General features: G+C 47.2%; 1 protein-coding gene across 6 annotated transcripts in view; it reads left to right on the forward strand.

The window, feature by feature from the left end:
- LOC140389878 (uncharacterized) overlaps window positions 1-16,696 on the forward strand; it is a 148,980-nt gene extending 132,284 nt beyond the window's left edge. For all 6 annotated transcript variants that reach the window (XM_072474476.1, XM_072474479.1, XM_072474480.1 and 3 more), the window contains 2 exons: window positions 11,301-11,579; window positions 16,226-16,696. In XM_072474476.1, the coding sequence (XP_072330577.1) occupies window positions 11,301-11,579; window positions 16,226-16,248 (302 nt within the window). In that variant the 3' untranslated portion in view covers window positions 16,249-16,696. The remainder of the gene's footprint in view (window positions 1-11,300; window positions 11,580-16,225) is intronic.
- Window positions 16,697-19,145: the final 2,449 nt, after the last annotated feature.

The following is a 19,145-nucleotide window of genomic DNA, read 5'->3' on the forward strand; positions in this document are numbered from 1 at the left end:
TGACCCTGGGCCAGTCTCGGCCTCGAACACTCTCAACTGCAGCACGGTAGCACAAGTGATTAGCACTGTGGCTTCACAGCGCCAGGGTCCCAGGTTCGATTCCCCGCTGGGTCACTGTCTGTGCGGAGTTTGCACGTTCTCCCCGTGTCCGCGTGGGTTTCCTCCGGGTGCTCCGGTTTCCTCCCACAGTCCAAAGACGTGCAGGTTAGGTGGATTGGCCATGATAAATTACCCGTAGTGTCCATAAGGGTTGGGAGGGGTTATTGGGTTGCGGGGATAAGGTGGAAGTGAGGGATTAATGTGGGTCGGTGCAGACTCGATGGGCCGAATGGCCTCCTTCTGCACTGTATGTTCTATGTAATTCTATGTAACAACGGTACTAGTCAACGGGCATGAGACGTCCTGCCTACTCAACTCTGGGAGCACGGAGAGCTTCATACACCCCGACACGGGAAGGCGCTGTTCTTTTCCCGTCCACCCCATTAATCAAAAAATCTCCCTGGCCTCCGGTTCCCACTCGGTAGAGATGAAGGGGTTTTGTGTAGCAAACCTCACGGTCCAGGGAAGGGAGTACAAAAATTACCGGCTCTACGTCCTTCCCCACCTCTGTGCAGCCAAACTCCTCGGGTTAGACTTCCAGTGCAACCTCCAAAGTCTTACTTTCAAATTCGGCGGCCCTATACCCCCTCTCACTGTCTCCAGCCTCGCGACCCTCAAGGTGGATCCACCTTCCCTGTTTGCGAACCTCACCCCAGATTGCAAACCCATCGCCACCAGGAGCAGACGGTACAGTGCCCAGGATCGGATTTTTATTAGGTCAGAGGTCCAATGGCTACTGAGGGAAGGAGACATTGAAGCTAGCAACAGTCCCTGGAGAGCCCAAGTAGTGGTGGTAAAGACCGGGGTGAATCATAGGATGGTCATCGACTACAGTCAGACCATCAACAGGTTTACGCAGCTGGATGCGTACCCTCTCCCCCGCATATCCGACCTGGTAAATAGGATCGCGCATTACAAGGTCTTCTCCACGGTGGATCTTAAGTCCGCCTACCACCAGCCCCCCATGAATGAAATCGCTTATTGTCACAAGTAGGCTTCAAATGAAGTTACTGTGAAAAGCCCCTAGTCGCCACATTCCGCCGCCTGTTCGGGGAGGCTGTTACGGGAATTGAACCACGCTGCTGGCCTGCCTTGGTTTGCTTTCAAAGCCAGCGATTTAGCCCTGTGCTAAACAGACCCACACTAGTGACCGCAAGTACACTGCCTTCGAGGCAAATGGGTGGCTCTACCACTTTTTAAGGGTTCTCTTCGGTGTCACTAACGGGGTCCCGGTCTTCCAGCGCGAGATGGACCGAATGGTTGACTGGTGCGGTTTACGGGCAACATTCCCGTATCTCGATAATGTCACCATCTGCGGCCACGACCAGCAGGACCACGACACCAACCTCCGAAAATTCCTCCAGACCGCAAAGATCCTTCACCTTAAGTATAACAAGGATAAGTGCATGTTTAGCACCGACCGCCTAGCCATCCTCGACTACGTAGTGCGAAATGGAGTTATAGGCCCCGACCCTGAACGCATGCGCCCCCTTATGGAGATCCCCCTCCCTCACCGCTCCAAGGCCCTGAAGCGCTGCCTTGGCTTTTTTTCTTACTATGCCCAGTGGGCCCCAAATATGCGGACAAGGCCCGTTCCCTGATCCAATCCACTGTTTTCCCCCTGTCGATAAAGGCCCGCCAGGCCTTCAGCCGCATCAAAGCAGACATTGCAAAGGCCACGATGCACGCCATCGATGAGTCCCTCCCCTTCCAGGTCGAGAGCGACGCGTCCGACATAGCTCTGGCGGCCACCCTCAACCAAGCGGGCAGACCCGTGGCCTTCTTCTCTCGTACCCTCCATGCTTCCGAAATCCGCCACTCCTCAGTCGAAAAGGAGGCCCAGGCCATAGTAGAAGCTTTGCCACATTGAAGGCATTACCCGGCCGGCAGGTGATTCACTCTCCTCACTGACCAACGGTCGGTCGCCTTCATGTTCGATAATGCACAGTGGGGCAAGATAAAAAATGATAAGATCTTGCGGTGGAGGATTGAACTCTCCACCTATACCTATGAGATCTTGTATCGTTCCGGGAAGCTAAACGAGTCTCCTAATGCCCTGTCCCGCGGCACATGTGCCAACGCACAAGTGGACCGCCTCTGAGCCCTCCACGAGGACCTCTGCCACCCGGGGGTCACTCGCTTCTTCCATTTTATCAAGACCTGCAACCTGCCCTACTCCATCGAGGAGGTCAGGACAGCCACCAGGGACTGCCAAATCTGCGCGGAGTGCAAACCGCACTTCTACAGGCCAGAGAAAACGCATCTGATAAAGGCTTCCCGGCTCTTTGAATGCCTCAGTATGGACTTCAAAGGCCCCCTCACCTCCACCGACCGCAACACGTACTTCCTGAACGTGATTGAGGAGTACTCCCGGTTCCCTTTCACCACCCCCTGCCCAGACATGACCACAACCACCGTCATTAAAGCCCACCATAGCATCTTTACGCTGTTCGGGTTCCCCACTTACATCCATAGTGATAGGGGGTCCTCCTTAATGAGCGACAAACTGCGTCAATTCCTGCTCAGCAAGGGCATTGCCTCGAGCAGGACGTCCAGTTACAACCCCTGGGGTAACGGACAGGTAGAGAGGGAGAACGGAACGGTCTAGAAGACCGTACTACTGGCCCTACGGTCGAGGAACCTTCCAGTCTCCCGCTGGCAGGAAGTCCTCCCGGATGCCCTCCACTCCATCCGATCACTGCTGTGTACCACGACCAACCAAACATCTCACGAATGTCTCCTTGTCTTCCCCAGGAGGTCCTCCTCTGGGATCTCGCTCCCGACCTGGCTGGCAGCTCCCGGACCCATCCTGCTCCGAAAATACATGCAGGCGCACAAGCCGGACTCGTTGGTCGAGAGGGTCCATCTTCTCCACGCTAACCCCCAGTGTGCCTACGTGGCGTACCCCGACGGCCAACAAGATACGGTCTCCCTACGAGACCTGGCGCCCGCCGGATCCCCATGCACACCCCAGCCACCTGTCCCACCCTCCCTCCCACCGGTGCACCTTTCAGCCGCCCCCTTCCCAGGAGGATCGGTTCTTCCACCTACCCCGTCTAGGCCCCCCCCCGCCCACCGACGCACCCCACAGACGCTTCCTTCCCAGGTCAATCGGCTTCCCCACCAGCGCCATCTAGGGGTGTTGAAGCTGCCACAGAGATCGAAACCACGCTCCCGGAGTCACAGACACCCGGACCTCCACCGACGTCATCACCAAAGTTTCGACGATCACAGAGGATGACCAGGGCCCCCGATCAACTGATTGCTTCATTTTAAAGTGTATATAGTTAATTGTGAAATTGTAAATAGTTACGATAATAAGACAAAACACTGTACGGAGGTATTACGGTACTTCCATAACTATAACTTCTACCACATTACCATGTTGTAATACCAAGCCACCACCCCCGCCGGACTCTTTTTTAACAGGGGGTGAATGTGGTAGTCTGTGTAGAAGTATTACGGTATCTAGTAATGCTGGAACACCATTGGTAGATAATGTATGTTTCCCATTGGTCAAGCTGTATGGTAGCTCCGCCCTGCAAGGCGAGGTATAAGAGCCCGTGCCGCCCCAGCAGCTTTCTTTCTGTACCTGAGCTGCTGGGGGAAACATCTAGCTTATTAAAGCCTTCAGTTGGATTACAACCTCACTTTAGTAGTCATTGATTGTGTATCAGCCCCCACAACCCAAAGATGTGCAGGGTAGGTGGATTGGCCACACTAAATTGCCCCTTAATTGAAAAAGATGAATTCGGTACTCTAAATTTTTTTTTAATAAAAAGAGAAAGAAGGCAGCACAATTAAAAAGTCTTAGGATGGAATTTTGACCCCCAATAACAGGTGCCCAACCCATCTCCAACCAGCCCACTTCCTGTTTTAATGGAGGTGGGATGGGGTTTGTAAGGACTGCAGGCAACCAGCCTACTCCCAGAAGCCAAGTTAACAATTTAAATATTATAAAGAGGGTGTGCATCTGATATTTAAATTTTAATACCAGCTAGTCGAGTTTCCTAGGCCTCGGGGAATTGGTTGGCTAAAAGGAGGCAAGAACTCGTGCATCAAGAAGCTACGTATCTGTAATAATTCCAGGAGGTGTTGAGTGAAAGTTTATTTTAAACTGAAAATAAAGCCGCTACCATGGCTCACAAAGCAAACGTCCCAGCCCAAGACTATCGGGAACTGCCGGGTCTGGGAGCTGCATTTACAGGTCCTGCTTACGAGCCTCAGCTGGGTGGGCCACACCCACTCACCACGGAAACTCATAATCTATGAAGACCATGGGGATATCAATCCGCGATTCCCCCTTGTGAGGGTTATCACATCCCTCCCCCTCATGTCTGAATCATCCCCCTTGCTCTCGCGGTGATGAGGCCTGTTTTGTCATTGGGCACAAGGCCACGAGTCGGCGGTAGGTGGAGCCGGATCAGGGAGTGTGAAGCGGATTGAAGATCGTCACTTCCTTGTTGAACTCTAAAGGACCACAGAAGGAGTAGGTTCAATCTTCGCAGTCTCCATTTTGGACTCCGAATCATCATCCCTGGGAGGTAATGACTCTCAGGTCCCCCATAGGCTGAATCCCCTTGCCAGAGCTAGTCGCAACAGGCGTCAAGGACATCGTCTCTGCTGAAATTGTCTCTGCTGGAGTGGACTCCCTGCTTCTCAGGTGGTCCAGGTGTTTTTTCATAGCCTTTCCTTGGACTTTGAAAGAAACCGGAACAGTCATTTCCAGCACGGCTCCTGGTATCCATTGGGAACTATTTTCAAAGTTCTGCAGCTAGATAGCATTTTGTGTTCTGAAGGCCCTTTCAGATCTTCTGGTGTCATAGTTGCACAAGGAGCACTGCTTCTCCAGATTTTCGATGTCTGTATTGGGCCCAGGCCATCACACATAGCTACTTTCAAGCATTTTCATCTTGGATAGCCTGGGGTGTCCATTGTGTAATTCCACCAGGATTAGGCGCCAACCTTGGTGACTCGGGCTCCCCACAGGATGATGCCATCTTCTACACTCAACTATTGTCATTTAGTGAGGAAGGGCTTCGTGTCATCCTTGGGGTGTCCTCCGATTCTGCCACTGAGGATCATATGATGCAATTTTGCCAGTGTGGAGTCCTTCTGGGCCCATGCTTGAAACTGCTTCTGGCAAGGTACCCAGGAAGTTCAGGATCATGCGGACTTCGTCCAATGCTGGCAGAGGGGCCAAGCTTGTGGGCAGCAGGAGGTGACTCAGGGCATCTGTGTGGGCAATGCCTATTTCTGGGCGATGCTTGAGAATGTATTTGTAGGCCGCTAACAATAATGCCCAACATTGGATCACAATGGGGGAAATCGCCTTATTCTCTTTGAAATTGCCCAGCAGGGGTTTATGGCCAGTTACGGTGGCTTCACCTTCACAAAGGCTTAATTCTGCGACACCTGCCACAGCTTCCTTTGGTGTTTTTTTAATAGCATGTGCAGGTGTGACAATAAAGAAAGTGGCCAAGTTTGGTATAAATTTCCCATAGAGACCTTGGAAAGATTTTAATTCTGCCGTATTTTACAGGGTCGGTGCCCCTTTGATGGCCTTAACTTTATCTTCCGTGGTGTGTAGGCCTTTTTTATCAACTCAGTCCCTAAGGAGATCACTTTGCCTGCCTGGAACACATATTTTTCTGATTTGAAATGGACACCTGTGACTGATGTTGTCTCAAAACCTCCTCCAGGTTTGCTAGGTGCTCTTTTTTCATGGCCCCTGTGATGAGTACATCGCCTAAGTAGGGGCTGGTTTAGCACAGTGGGCTAAACAGCTGGCTTGTAATGCAGAACAAGGCCAGCAGCGCGGGATCAATTCCTATACCGGCCTCCCCAAGCAAGTGCCGGAATGTGGCGACTAGGGGCTTTTCAGAGTAACTTCAATGAAGCCTTCTTGTGACAATAAGAGATTATTATTATTAAGTACACTGCCACCTTGGAGAATGTTCTCCTGCACATGTTGAAAAATTGCACATGCCTATGAGACTCCAAAGGGCAGGCATGTATATTTGTATAAACCCTTATGGGTGTTAATCATCACGTACTTCTGGGATGACTCATTTAGTTCTAGCTGGTGGTAGGCATGGCTCACATTTAGTTTGGCGAAGGTTTGACCCCCACCCCCTGCCAGTTTAGCATATAGATCTTCTGTGCATGGCATGGGGTACCGATCTAAATGTGAGGCTTTATTAATTTTTAGTATATCGTCCCTGCAAAACGGACCAATTTGTCAGGCTTGAGGACAGGAACAATTGGTGCAGCCCACTCTGCGAACTGCACTGGTCCTATTATCCCGAGGCTCTATAACTGCTCGGGTTCGGTCTCTACTTTGGTAAATAAAGCGTGTGGGACTGGCCGGTCCATGAATTATTTAGGTAAGATATCGGGGTTGACATAAATCTTTGCCCTTGCTCCCATTATTATTTTTTTATAAATGTGTTTTATTGGGTTTTCAAACATAGTACATTTACAGGTGTACACAAACAAAAAAGAAAAAAAAAAAGAAGAAAATACAGGAGAAAAACAAAGTGAGAAGATAGTACATACAAGATAAAACTAACAACGCTATATAGTTAGCAAAATCACATAACTAGTGAGTTAAAAAAAACTCACCGGCCAGTCCCGCCGGCGTAAATCAAATAAGGTCCTTACCGGCGGGACCTGGCTCTGCGAGTGGCCTGCAGATTTCTCGGGGGGGCGCGGGGGGATCTGACCCCGGGCGGGGGGGGGCCCCACGGTGGCCTGGCTCGCGATCGGGGCACTCTTTCCCTCCACGCCGGCCGGTGTAAGGGTCCGCCATAGCCGGCGCGAAGAAGAACCCCCCCTGCGCATGCGCTGGGATCACGCCAGAACACGCTGGTGCTCCCGCTCATGCACCAACTCGCGCCGACTGGCGGAGGCCCTTCGGTGCCGGCTGGCGCGGCGCCAACCCCACCGGCGCCGGCCTAGTCCCTGAAGGTGCGGAGGATTCCGCACCTTCCGAGTGGCTCGACGCCAGAGTGGGTCATGCTACTCCTCGGCGCCTGTACGGCCCACCCCGCCGGATAGCGGCCTATATCTTGATACAAGTCTTGTGTGTTCTTCCACTTTTACATAATATCTTTTTTTTCCCCCAACACAAAGAGAGTACATACAACATCGGAAATACAGAAATGGATCGGGGGGGTGGGGGCACCTGGTTGGCGCCCCTGATGATGTTGCTTGCTTTTCCTGGTCTGTTTTCACTGTTGTAATTGTTGTGTGTTTGCCTCTGCTTCGGCCAGTCGTTGTTTCTTCCTCCTGTGCTTTCTTACTCTCTGCTGCTGTGTTTGTCATGGTCACTGTCGTTTCCTGTGCTCTCCTTCCAGTTTGTGCTCCCTTGGCTTTCCTCCCCCTCTGGTTCCCCTCTATTGTTCTTTCTCTCCGGTCTTTCCTTCTATCCACCCCCGCCCTCCCTTCAGATCACCTTTCTTTACTATTGAGTTTCTGCTCCCCCCCCCCCCCCCCCCCGGATCTTTCCCTCCTTCCTTTTCTTTTCTCATGTTTTGGCTACTTTCCCCTGGCTCTTGGCTACTTGGTTATTCCTCAGCCTGTTCTTTGCCACTAACAGGTCCCAAAACAATTCTCTGGAAGCCACCATCTGCCCCTCGGATGGCGAATTTGATTTTCTCCATTTGGAGAGATTCTGATAGGTCAGACCTTGCTCCCTTTATTCCACTAAAACTTTCATGGGCTACCTCGGCGTATTTGCCAATGACCTCATACGGTCCACCGGTTCCTATTTTAAAAATTTGTAGCCAGTCCAGGCGGATCTTTTGGAACCAGTCCCTGCCCAAGAGACTGAGTCCTGGTCCTCGTACAATTATGAATGGGGGTCGGGTTGTCTGCTGCCCATAAGGAACAGGGGTTAGACTAGTCCCCATAATCTTCAACGGTTCCCCTGTATATGTGGCCAACCTGGCCCTGGTACCTCGCAGGCTTAGGGGCAGGTTACCCACCCGGAGATGCCGTAAAGTCTGTTCCTCGACAATGGAGACAGCAGCTCCCGTATCCATCTCCAATTCTAAGGAATGGCCATTGACCAAGAGTGTTATCTTTATTAGGGCAACCTTAGGGGTGCTGACGCAGTTTAGTTGCATCGTTTCATCCTCGACAGGCTGTTAGACTTATAAGGCTCAGGCATTGGGCAGCTTTAGCTTTCGGCCTGGGCAGCATGCGTACTGCTGACTCTGGCAGCCTTGCCTGGATCGTGTTCTTTGTACACACTTACAGCATCCTTGTGTGGATGACACTTATAGTCCTCCGGGGAAGCTTCCCTGGTACTTCTAGAGTTAACTGGCCGTCTTTTGAGATGCTAGATTGTCCGAGCTGAATGTTGAGTTGGTGGTGGGTGAGGCACTTGGGAGGCTTTGCTGGGACTGCTATTTTATCTGTTTGACCACCTCCCCACACCCCAGCCAGCCTGAGAACAGGCTGTCCATCATCCCTTGAAATTCTTGGGCCCCTTTCTCAGTGTCCTCCAAAGATAGTGCTAATACTGTTGCCCTTTTGAGGTCTAAGGTGGGTTTTGCCGACAGTTCTTTTTGTATCATGACATTATTGATCCCACACACTAGCTGATCATATAGCATCTCGATCAGGGATGGTCCAAACTCGCAGTATTTGGCCAGCTTTCTTAATCTAGCCAGGAATTCTGTCACAGCTTTCCCAGGGGTCCTCCCGGCCGTGTTGAATGAATAGCACTGGAGGATCAGGACGGCTTTGGATCACAATGGTTCTTTACTACATCCACAAGCTTATGCAATCTTTTAGTCTCAGGGGCTGCAGAATAAGCTAAACTTTTAATAATGCTGAACATTGAGACCCTGAATGCTGTCAAAAAGATTACTTTATGCCTGACAGCCCTTTCTATTCCCTTGGCGTGGAAGAAGTATCGCATGCATTCTGCATACTGGGCACAGTCCTTCACATCTGCATCATAAGGCTTGAGATTCTCAAACAAGGCATTTCCTGGGTTTTCCTTTTGCTTTGTTTCTTACCGGAGTTTCGAAAAGGCTGCTCAGAATCCCGCGCTTGATCCTCATCACCAATGTAATAATTCCAGGAGGGTGAAGTGAAAGGCCATACTGGTTTATTTTAAACTGAAAATAATGTCTCTACTGCGGTACACAAAACAAATGTCCCAGCCCAGGACAATCAGGAACTGCCGGCCTGGGTTGGGAGCTACATTTAAAGGTCCTGCTAATGAGCCCAGCTGGGTAGGCCTCTACCTGCTCACCACGGGAACTCGTATTTTACGAAGCCCACGGGGGATCAATCAGTGATCTCCCAGGGTCCTCGTGAGGGTTATCACTGTGTCTTTCCACTTTAAAAAAAAATCATTTTACGGGATGCGGGCGTCGCTGGCCAGGCCAGCATTTATTGCCCATCCCTAATTGCCCTTCAGAAGGTGGTGGTGAGTTGCCTTCTTGAACCGCTGCAGTCCTTGAGGTGTATGTACACCCACTATGCTGTTGGGGAGAGAGTTCCTGCATGTAGCCCCATTGATGGTGAAGGAACGGCAATATATTTTCAAGTCAGGGTGCTGAGTGACTTGGAGGGGAGCCTCCAGGTGGTGGGGTTCCCAGGTATCTGCTGCTTTTGTCCTAGATGGGAGTGGTTGTGGGGTTGGAAGGTGTTGTCTAAGGAACCTTGGTGAGTTACTGCAGTGCATCTTGTAGATGGTGGTGGAGGGTTTGAATGTTTGTGGAACGGGGAGCAGTCAAGCGGGCTGCTTTGTCTTAGATGGTATCAAGCTTCTTGAGTGTTATTGCAGCTGCACCCATCCAGGCAAGTGAAGAGTATTCCATTACACTCCTGACTTGTGCCTTGTGGACAGGCTTTGGGGGGTCAGGAGGTGAGTTACTCGCCGTAGGATTCCTAGTCTTTGACCTCCCTGGTAGCCACAGTATTAATGTGGCTAGTCCAGTTCAGTTTCTGATCAATGGTAACCCCCAGGACGTTGATTGTGGGGGGAATCAGCGATGGCAATGGCATTGAATGTCAAGGGGCGGGGTTAGATCCTCTCTTATAGGAGATGGTCATTTCTTGGTACTTGTGTGGCGCGAATGGAACTTACCTGCTGAATCCAATTCATCCACTTAACCCAACCACCATGTTCAGGCATCCCACCCCCTCCCCGAGGCTCTTCAGATCTCCTCCACCAACCACCCTTGTGATTCCCACCACAATTCTTATGACCTCCATTACCCCCACCAATTCGTCTGATCTCACCCACCCAAGATCATCCTAATGGGCAGTACGGTGGTAGCACATGTGGCTAGCACTGTGGCTTCACAGCCAGGGTCCCAGGTTCGATTCCCTGCTGGGTCACTGTCTGTGCTGAGTCTGCACATTCTCCACATGTCTGCGTGGGGGTTTCCTCCGGGTGCTCCGGTTTCCTCCCACAGTCCAAAGACGTGCAGGTTAGGTGGATTGGCCATGCTAAATTGTCCTTACTGTCCAAAAAGGTTAGGAGGGGTTATTGGGTTACGGGGATAGGGTGGAAGTGAGAGCTTAAATGGGTCGATGCAGACTCAATGGCCCAAATGGCCTCCTTCTGCACTGTATGTTTTATGTAATCTGCCCCAAGACCTCCACTCCCACCCACAAGGCTTCTGATCTCACATCTCTATGAGCAATCCCTGACTCTTATGTGCTTTTTGGCCTCCAATCGCTCACCCCCCCCCCCCCCCCCCCCCCCACTCCTTTCCCTTTGACCGCCAATCTAACCCCCTGCCAACCTTTCCAATCTCTCCCTCCTTTTGGCTGTGGCCTGGTGCTGACAGCTTAACTCCAGTTAAATGAATGCCTTGTAAACACTCATTGACCTGAAACATGCACTAAACTTTTGTAAAGTAGGAACAGATTTGAAGTATATTTGTTTGGCTTGTCAATAATTAAAAAGAAAGTTAGAACTAGCACACAATATTTAATCACCGTGATCGGGTGAGATTGACACACTTTACAATTTTTCCACAATATGCAATTCAAGTGCTTTGATTTAGTTTGTAATGAACACAAACCCAAGTGCATCAATCCTGAAGTCAAGACGCCAGCAGTTTACACCTGATTTGTAATGGAGTTATAAAGTTTGTTTTTAACAATTTATTGAAGCTTTACAAATGATTCTATTGTTGCTAATTCATTTTAATGTATTTTCTTTGCACCAGCTGGACAAACATGCAATAAGAATATTATCACAGAGCAGCAGTTAATGAAGTTTGCTGAAAAAGTGGGGAGTAATTGGCAAATCTTTGCCATTAGTTGTCTTGATCTGCAATCCCAAGATATTGAGAAAATTAAGGGAGAAAAAGAACCGCCTACAGTACAAATATTTAAAATGTTGCAAACATGGAAAAATAAGGAAATGGACAATGCAACTCCTTCCAATCTTCAGAGAAAACTCACAGATGCTAACATTGAACCTGAAGCCAGGATTCTCCTAGCAGGTACAGAAAAATGTTTTTGTTTTAATTCATTGAGTTGTTTCAGAACGAATCCAATTATACAAACAAAATGGTCTTTTAAAGTTCCTTTTACAAATTTACAGTTGCTTGCCACACCCGTATTAATGCAATTTGAGACAAGATGCGGCAATTTCCTTTGTGGAATTTTTTTTACAGTGCAGGAGGAGACAATTCGGCCCATTGAGTCTGCACCGGTCCTTTGAAAGAGAACCCTACTTAAGCTTAAGCCTACCGCTCCACCCTATCCTAGTAACCCCACCTAACCTTTTGGACACTAAGGGGCAATTTAGCATGGCCAAACCACTTAATCTGCACGTCTTTGGACTGTGGGAGGAAACCGGAGCGCCCGGAGGAAACTCACGCAGACGTGGGGAGAACGTGTAAACTCCACACAGACCGTCACCTGAGGCCGGAATTGAATCCGGGTCTGGAGCTGTGAGGCTGCAGTGTTAGCCATTGTGCCACCATCTTGTTTTAAATCTCCCCTGCAATCCTGTAATGGTTATTATTTAGCAGTTATCTCAGTCTCTCGGTTGGAGTTAATTCATAATTAGAACAATTAAACTTTCATGATGTCATAACTCCCACATCTAATGCTACATCTGATAATTGGGTGACACAGTGGTTAGCATTGCTGCTAACAGTGCTAGGGACCAGGTTCGAATCCGGCCTTGGGTGACTGTGTGGAGTTTGCAAGTTCTCCCCATATCTGCAAGGGTTTCCTCTGGGTGCTCCAGTTTCCTTCCACAGTCCAAAGATGTGCAGGTGAGGTGGATTCATAGAATTTACAGTGCATAAGGAGGCCATTCGGCGCATTGAGTCTGCACCGGCTCTTGGAAAGAGCACCCCACTTAAACCCATGCCTCCACCCCACCCCTGTAGCCCCACCTAACCTTTCAGACATTAAGGGGCAATTTAGCATGTCCAATCCACCTAATCTATGCCAAATTGCCCCTTAATTGTCCAAAGATGCATAGGTTAGCTTAAGGAGTTATTGGGATAGGGTGGGAAAATGAGCTTCTGTGGAGTGCTCTTTCAGAGGGTTGGTGCAGACTCGATGGGCTGAATGGCCTCCTTCTGCACTGTAGGGATTCAATGAATCAATGCACTCAGTACTAGGTTTAGTGGGAGAAGGCTGACTGCTGGGGAGGGTCCCACGGTGGGCTCATTCCCATCCCAGGTAACTACCATGGACCTTTTAGGTTATGCTGTTGGAAGATACATTTAATCACTGAGCTATGCTGACTGGTGAGCGAATTAAACCATTGAAAAATCCCGAGTGCACTAATCAAGGATCGCAATGTTTTACACTGATCATTACAAATACATGAAGAAGACAGAAGTAGCCAAAAAATGTATATACAAGCCGAACTTGTAATACAATCCACACAAGTAGATAACGTAGACAGTTTTTAAACCTCGATGCTGTTGCTGATTTCAGATCTCAGAGGTTGATTACATAAATAAAAGCAGATAGTTTGCCTCTGATTTGATGGGTAATAAAACAGTCTTTCGAAATCCCAAAAATGGCCTCGTCAATTAATCAAATTTGCTGCTCAGCTAAATTTTCGAGTTTCCCCACTGTACAGAGCTCTTTTACTGTCCTTAATCACTACCTCACCACTTAAGTGAATGTGGCATGAAATCAACAATATTGCAGACAGGTCCTGATAGGCCAGGATTTTGCTGGTGAAGCTAACAAATACATGTTGAGCTGACTTGTCAGTGGAAACGACTAAGTAGAATTTCTATTCACAGCCTTTGAAATAAAAATTGAGTGGGGATATTGAAACCTTTCATTTCAGCAATGAAACACATCTCCCAAAGAGACAGTAACACTGAGCATCAAGGCAGAGGGTTAGTGTGTTGGAGATTGCAGGATTCATAACCTATCCTCCCAATCACTGTATTTAACTCACCACACGCAAGTGAGGGCGACGCTCATTTTGTCAACGTACTCCCTTCCATATTATTGTATAGAATGGCCACTGAAATCAGAAAAATCATGTTCAGGAGGACAGAATAAGAGGAAAGTGTATTGGATTTAAAAGTATGAGCCTAGCGTTTCCATTTGTTTGTGTTTTGCCTGAAATCTGGAATTCAGTACAAAAGCTTAAGGAATTTGATGTGGATCGCAACTGGAGGTTTCGGCAATCTTTGCACAAGTTTAGATAACTTTGTGCTAAAATCTGCCCCTTCCCACAAAACCAGCCACACCTCAAGAACAAATGGATCCATGTTGGAAGTTCCTGCTCATTGCACTCGTTCGTACGCCTTCGAGGAGGCTTTAAAAAAATAAATTGGATTTTTGGGGTGCAAGAACACTTACTGATACATTTGAAAAACGTTTGAATGCAATTTGTCTTATTTGCTAAAAAAAAATGACTGCCATGCCCCAATACAACAAATAAATGCTTCTTTATAATTTTAAAAATCACTTTCAGTTCTTTAAAGTTGGGTTAATGACAGATGATGGACTACACAGATTAAAATGCTTTTTTTTTGGTGACCAACCCATTTTCAGCGACATCACACTGCATCAAATTACTGCTCTTCACTATATCAAGAAGCATTGTTTAATGTAGTTTTTTGTAAATGATGTTTTAAAACACTGCCTGATTGTGATGGTACATAGCAAGTAACACAATCAGTGAGACACAATTGAGTTTGAGCAGAACTTGCAAAAGAAAATGCTTCTCAAAACTATTTCAACTTTGAACATAATTTGTGCCAGATCACTAATTGCTCTCAGAGTGGAAATTCTATACCCATGATAAATTTGTCACATAAATGGCACGTTCTTCTCAAAACATTTATATTCGAGCTTAGTGGAAACATTTATTACACTTACATTGAGTTGCAGTAAACTAACATAATTTGAATATGAAACAATTATGTTTACTGATTTCATAGTGATTAAATTACTAATATTTATCAAAACATTGCAGTTTTCTGTAGTTAAGTTGAATGATTCCTGAACAGGAGCATTGGCCCTGAATGTCCACAGGGATTGTCCCAATTTCCTGCATAACTTTAGTAGTAGAACAATGAGGTCCTCAGATAATGGCTGCTTCGAGCCACTTGCGGCATTTCTCCAAAACGTTATCTCCTGTCAAAGTTACGGCAGGAGGTCAGGTGAACTCCCAAACAAATTCAAAGCCATTGTAGACTTAACCTTAACTCTCTGTGCAGGTGGATAGGTTTTGAATGAGTTAGTATCACGCCCACACTCACTGTCTGCGGGATTGGCAGCGCGATCTGAAAAGCTTGCGAGAATGGGGAAATGTGATTCTTGCCAGAGAGATCACATTTTCCCCACCACTCAGCAGGGTAGCACAGTGGTTAGCACAGTTGCTTCACAGCTCCAGGGTCCCAGGTTCGATTCCCGGCTTGGGTCACTGTCTGTGCGGAGTCTGCATGTTCTCCCCGTGTGTGCGTGGGTTTCCTCCCACAGTCCAAAGATGTGCAGGTTAGGTGGATTGGCCATGATAAATTGTCCTTAGTGTCCAAAAAGGATAGGTGGGGTTACTGGGTTACGGGGATAGGGTGGATGCGTGGGATTGGGTAGGGTGCTCTTTCCAAGGGCCGGTGCAGACTCAGTGGGCCGAATGGCCTCCTTCTGCACTGTAAATTCTACGATTCTCATTCGGCGGCAACGTTGCAAGATTCACACCCACAAAGGGCATGAATCTCATTTGAAAAATTTGCATCGATTCCAATGATTTTAGCCATACGTCCATCACATGATTCCCCTCAATAAATATTCATGAGGTTTACAAATGTTTTGGCCAAACGTGAGGCAATTAAGGAGATTCCTCCCGTGGCATAGAGGTATGTATAGTCCCGATGGGGTGGAGGGTAATTCCTGGGCAGTGCCCTGATACTGCGGGGCTGGCACAGTGCCAACCTGGAAGTGCCAACTTGTGTCAGGGGCAGTGCCAGGGTTGGGCCGTCCAATTGGGGGTTGGGGGGGCATTGAATTGTGATGCAGTGCGAGGGCAGCTATACTTCTACGGTGGGTGTGGGGGAGTCAATGCCGGCAATGGGTATTGGCTGGGGTAGTGGTGGTGGGAGAGCGGAACTCCGAGGATTGTTGGGAGGGCGGGGTGGGGTGGGGGGGCTAGGGGGGGGGGAGCCCCGGATAACTCTGTGATGGGGACTGGGGGCCATTAGACTGCAGCGCTGATCAGGATGCTCTTTACAAAGGGCACCCTGATCTCTTTGGAACTGGTGGCCGGCTCTATGAGGCTCTGGCATGCCAGAGTGACGGTGTAAATCATGCCCACTAATTTTCATTCTGTATCAGAGGCTCAAGATTTGGCAAGAAAACTGGTCTGTGCAACTGAAGAGTTATACTCCAGTTTACAATGTGAGCCTGACACTTTGCCAAATTCTGGTCAGATCCTCCCCTTTGGGTTTTCATTATATTTTTGAAAATATAATTGGAAAGGACAGTGGCTATAATTTGAATGCTACTCATCCAGAATCTTTGTAAGCTCTGTACCACCGGTTCAAGCAATTGTTTGAGTATAAATAAAGTGGGATTCTCCTGTTTGTCCATGGCTTTTTTTGTTCTCTTTATTAGTTCATTTTATAACCATTTTGCTTTTTTTGTTGTCTTCTCCCAGGTTTCTGTAATCAGCAAGGATGAATGAGGAACATGATGAGTGGACTATGTGAGGAGAAGCCTTTAAGGTCCATTATGTAACCATTGCCACAATCATTTGGAGTTTGCTTATTTGCAGATTACATTTTTCTACATTGTCAGTTTTGTAAAATAACCCCCACAAAATTCAAATAAGACTTCAATTTTTGTATATTATTATTTGAACAAAGAAACTCTGCAGATAAGTTACTTTTACAGAAGAACTAAATAAATTGGTGCATGTATATATTCCTTCCTTTAAAAATGTAGACCATTGTTCATTTGTATATATTATAAAGTTTTTTTTAGACTAAAAGATGTAAAATGTCACTGCATTGTACAGAGACCTATTTTGAGTGCCTGGAAGGCATGCTTTTAAATAGATGTTTAGAATTTTAGTCACAATCACTTCTTTTTCATTGAGAAATGAAAATAAAATCAAGATTCATATGAAGCATATAGTTTCTTTCTTTCTAATGCAAACATGGACCAACCATGGCTCACAGGCTACATCCAACCGGAGGAAGCTTCTAACCTGGTCCACAGCTGCCCCAAGGACAGCACTTACCCAAATTAACACAACATCATCCACTCAGTGTCATATACGTGGTACACACACACACATAAAAAGATTGGATGCAGGTAAAAATAGTGCACTTTTACAGATTACAGTTAATTCAGTCTCTGATTTATGATTTGCAGTCTCCCACATGGCAAGCCTGTGGTTACTTGAATGGATTTGATGATTTAAAGTTGAAATGTCGATCTTGTAAAGTGAAGGTGAGTGAGTGACACCAATGAGTGTGAGTAACTATCTGATGTGTTGGATGTTCTGGATCACAAACAGGTCACCAACACTGGAAGTGGTGCAACTCTATTTTATTATAAAGTTAACTATATTAACATACTTGAACTGTGGGTAAATGCAATACCAGCTTTAACTGTTGACCCTTGCCTAGTCCTAACCAGGTGATGCACTCAGCACATGGTGAATGTCTGTGTTGCAGGCTGTGAGCTCTGTGCTCCGAGCTGGCTGCTACTAGAATGAGCGGGAACTCTCCTGTCCCCTGTCTTTATAGTGCGTGTGCTCTCACTGGTGATTGGCTGCGGTGTTGTGTATGCTGATTGGTCCCACTGTATGTCCATCAGTGTGTGTGTGTCTGCCCCATAATATATTGGTGTATATTATGACACTATCTATGTGTGTAGAGCGCTAGGGTGGCCAGGCATCTGATTTTGCACGTGACACTGGTTGTTATCCAATCTAGCTACTTCCTGGCGTGAGCTGGCTTTACATCCAGAATTTTAAACCTGGCAGGGGCCTGTCTTCCTTTCCTGGTCTATCAAAGCCTCGATGTGACAGGGACACAGTAGTCAGCCTTTTTTTCATACTTATTCCACCCGCATTCCTCCTCACTCCAATGGCGCGGAATTGCCAAACACGGTGATGCTGTGCCTATACATCCTAGTGTCGACTGCAGACACAATGATGCCATCCCATGCTATCACCTGACATGTTGCAAAGGCTTCTGAATTTGGGGACCTGCGGGGCTTACCACACTATCAATTTTGCATGCACAACTCTACCAGGCACTTACTTGATTGCCGTCAAGAGTAGCAAACTGAAAATAAAATTCCTATGCAGAACTTTAAGGGAAATACAAGGTCAACGGTCAGGGGTGGGCTACTTGTTAAAGTAGGTGAGCATGTGGAGGAGCAGTGAGAGCAGCACACGGTAATTGTGCATTTAAGACGGTTTACTAGGTTACTGCAATTAAGATTAGTATTTTGGTTTTGCAAGAATGTGTGGTTGTAGCGGAGAATCTTGCCAGCATGAACGGATGGGGAATTCCAGCCTATGTCTCAGGGTTTGCAATTCAACAAAGGAATGCTGATGAGACCAGTGATCCACAAGTTAAGTATAAAATTCCATCATCTATCTCCTTTGTATATCAATGGTCTTTTATCGTTAAGCCAATTTGAGTGGACAATGGTCTTTGGCCAGGTGACTGAAACTGGCTTCTGATACTGAAATATTTTCTTAACCCTATACCCAAGAGAGACCAGGGCAGACTACAGAAGAATGTTGACAAGCCAACAACTATAGAGAAAGGCGGTGCCATCTTTGTCTTTTCAGAAACACTGGCCCTACAAACAGTCAAGCTGCCCAAGTATTTAACTGGTTCCTGTTTCAAAATTTATCGGACAACCAACCTCCTAGGTATTCTGCTACAGAAACCTCACAACCTACTGTTAACCCTTAGCTTTACAATATCCTCATTTCAACTTTCGATAATCAAATCCAGTCAAGGAACCATAGGCCTGCCGTGTGAGAGAGTGGAAAACATATATCAGAGACTGAAAAAACTAATCTGTAGAAGTGCACTATTTTATCTGTATCAACATGTCGTGTGTGTACATAGGTGTGCCCGACCAAGTGGATGATGTTGCGTTAATTTGGGATAGGTGTGAGTTTGAATAATCCTATTTTAAACTCATGAAAGCTTGCTGCTGAATAATTTTTAGGGTAAGAAGAGTCACATCCATCATCTATCTCCTTTGTATATCAATGGTCTTTTATCGTTAAGCCAATTTGAGTGGACAATCTTTCCATACAAAACTAATTACAGGCAATAAGAGAACAAACACATTCTGTCTGTGACATCAGTGAAATGGGGAGATGAGGAAAGATGGTTTGTTCTCTTAAGAGCAGAGAAAGTTAAGGATAGGTGCAATAGAGATTTTCAAAATAATGAAGACTATTCATTAGGCGAATATGGAGAAACAGTTTCTGGTGGCAGAACGATTGGTAGCTAGATAGCACAGATTTCAGGTAAATGAAACAAAAATGTAACAGATTTGTGGACCCAGCAAAAATGTGATCTATAATTCTACTGGTGGGC

This window comes from Scyliorhinus torazame, chromosome 14, assembly GCF_047496885.1.
Source record: "Scyliorhinus torazame isolate Kashiwa2021f chromosome 14, sScyTor2.1, whole genome shotgun sequence".
NCBI lineage: Eukaryota > Metazoa > Chordata > Chondrichthyes > Carcharhiniformes > Scyliorhinidae > Scyliorhinus > Scyliorhinus torazame.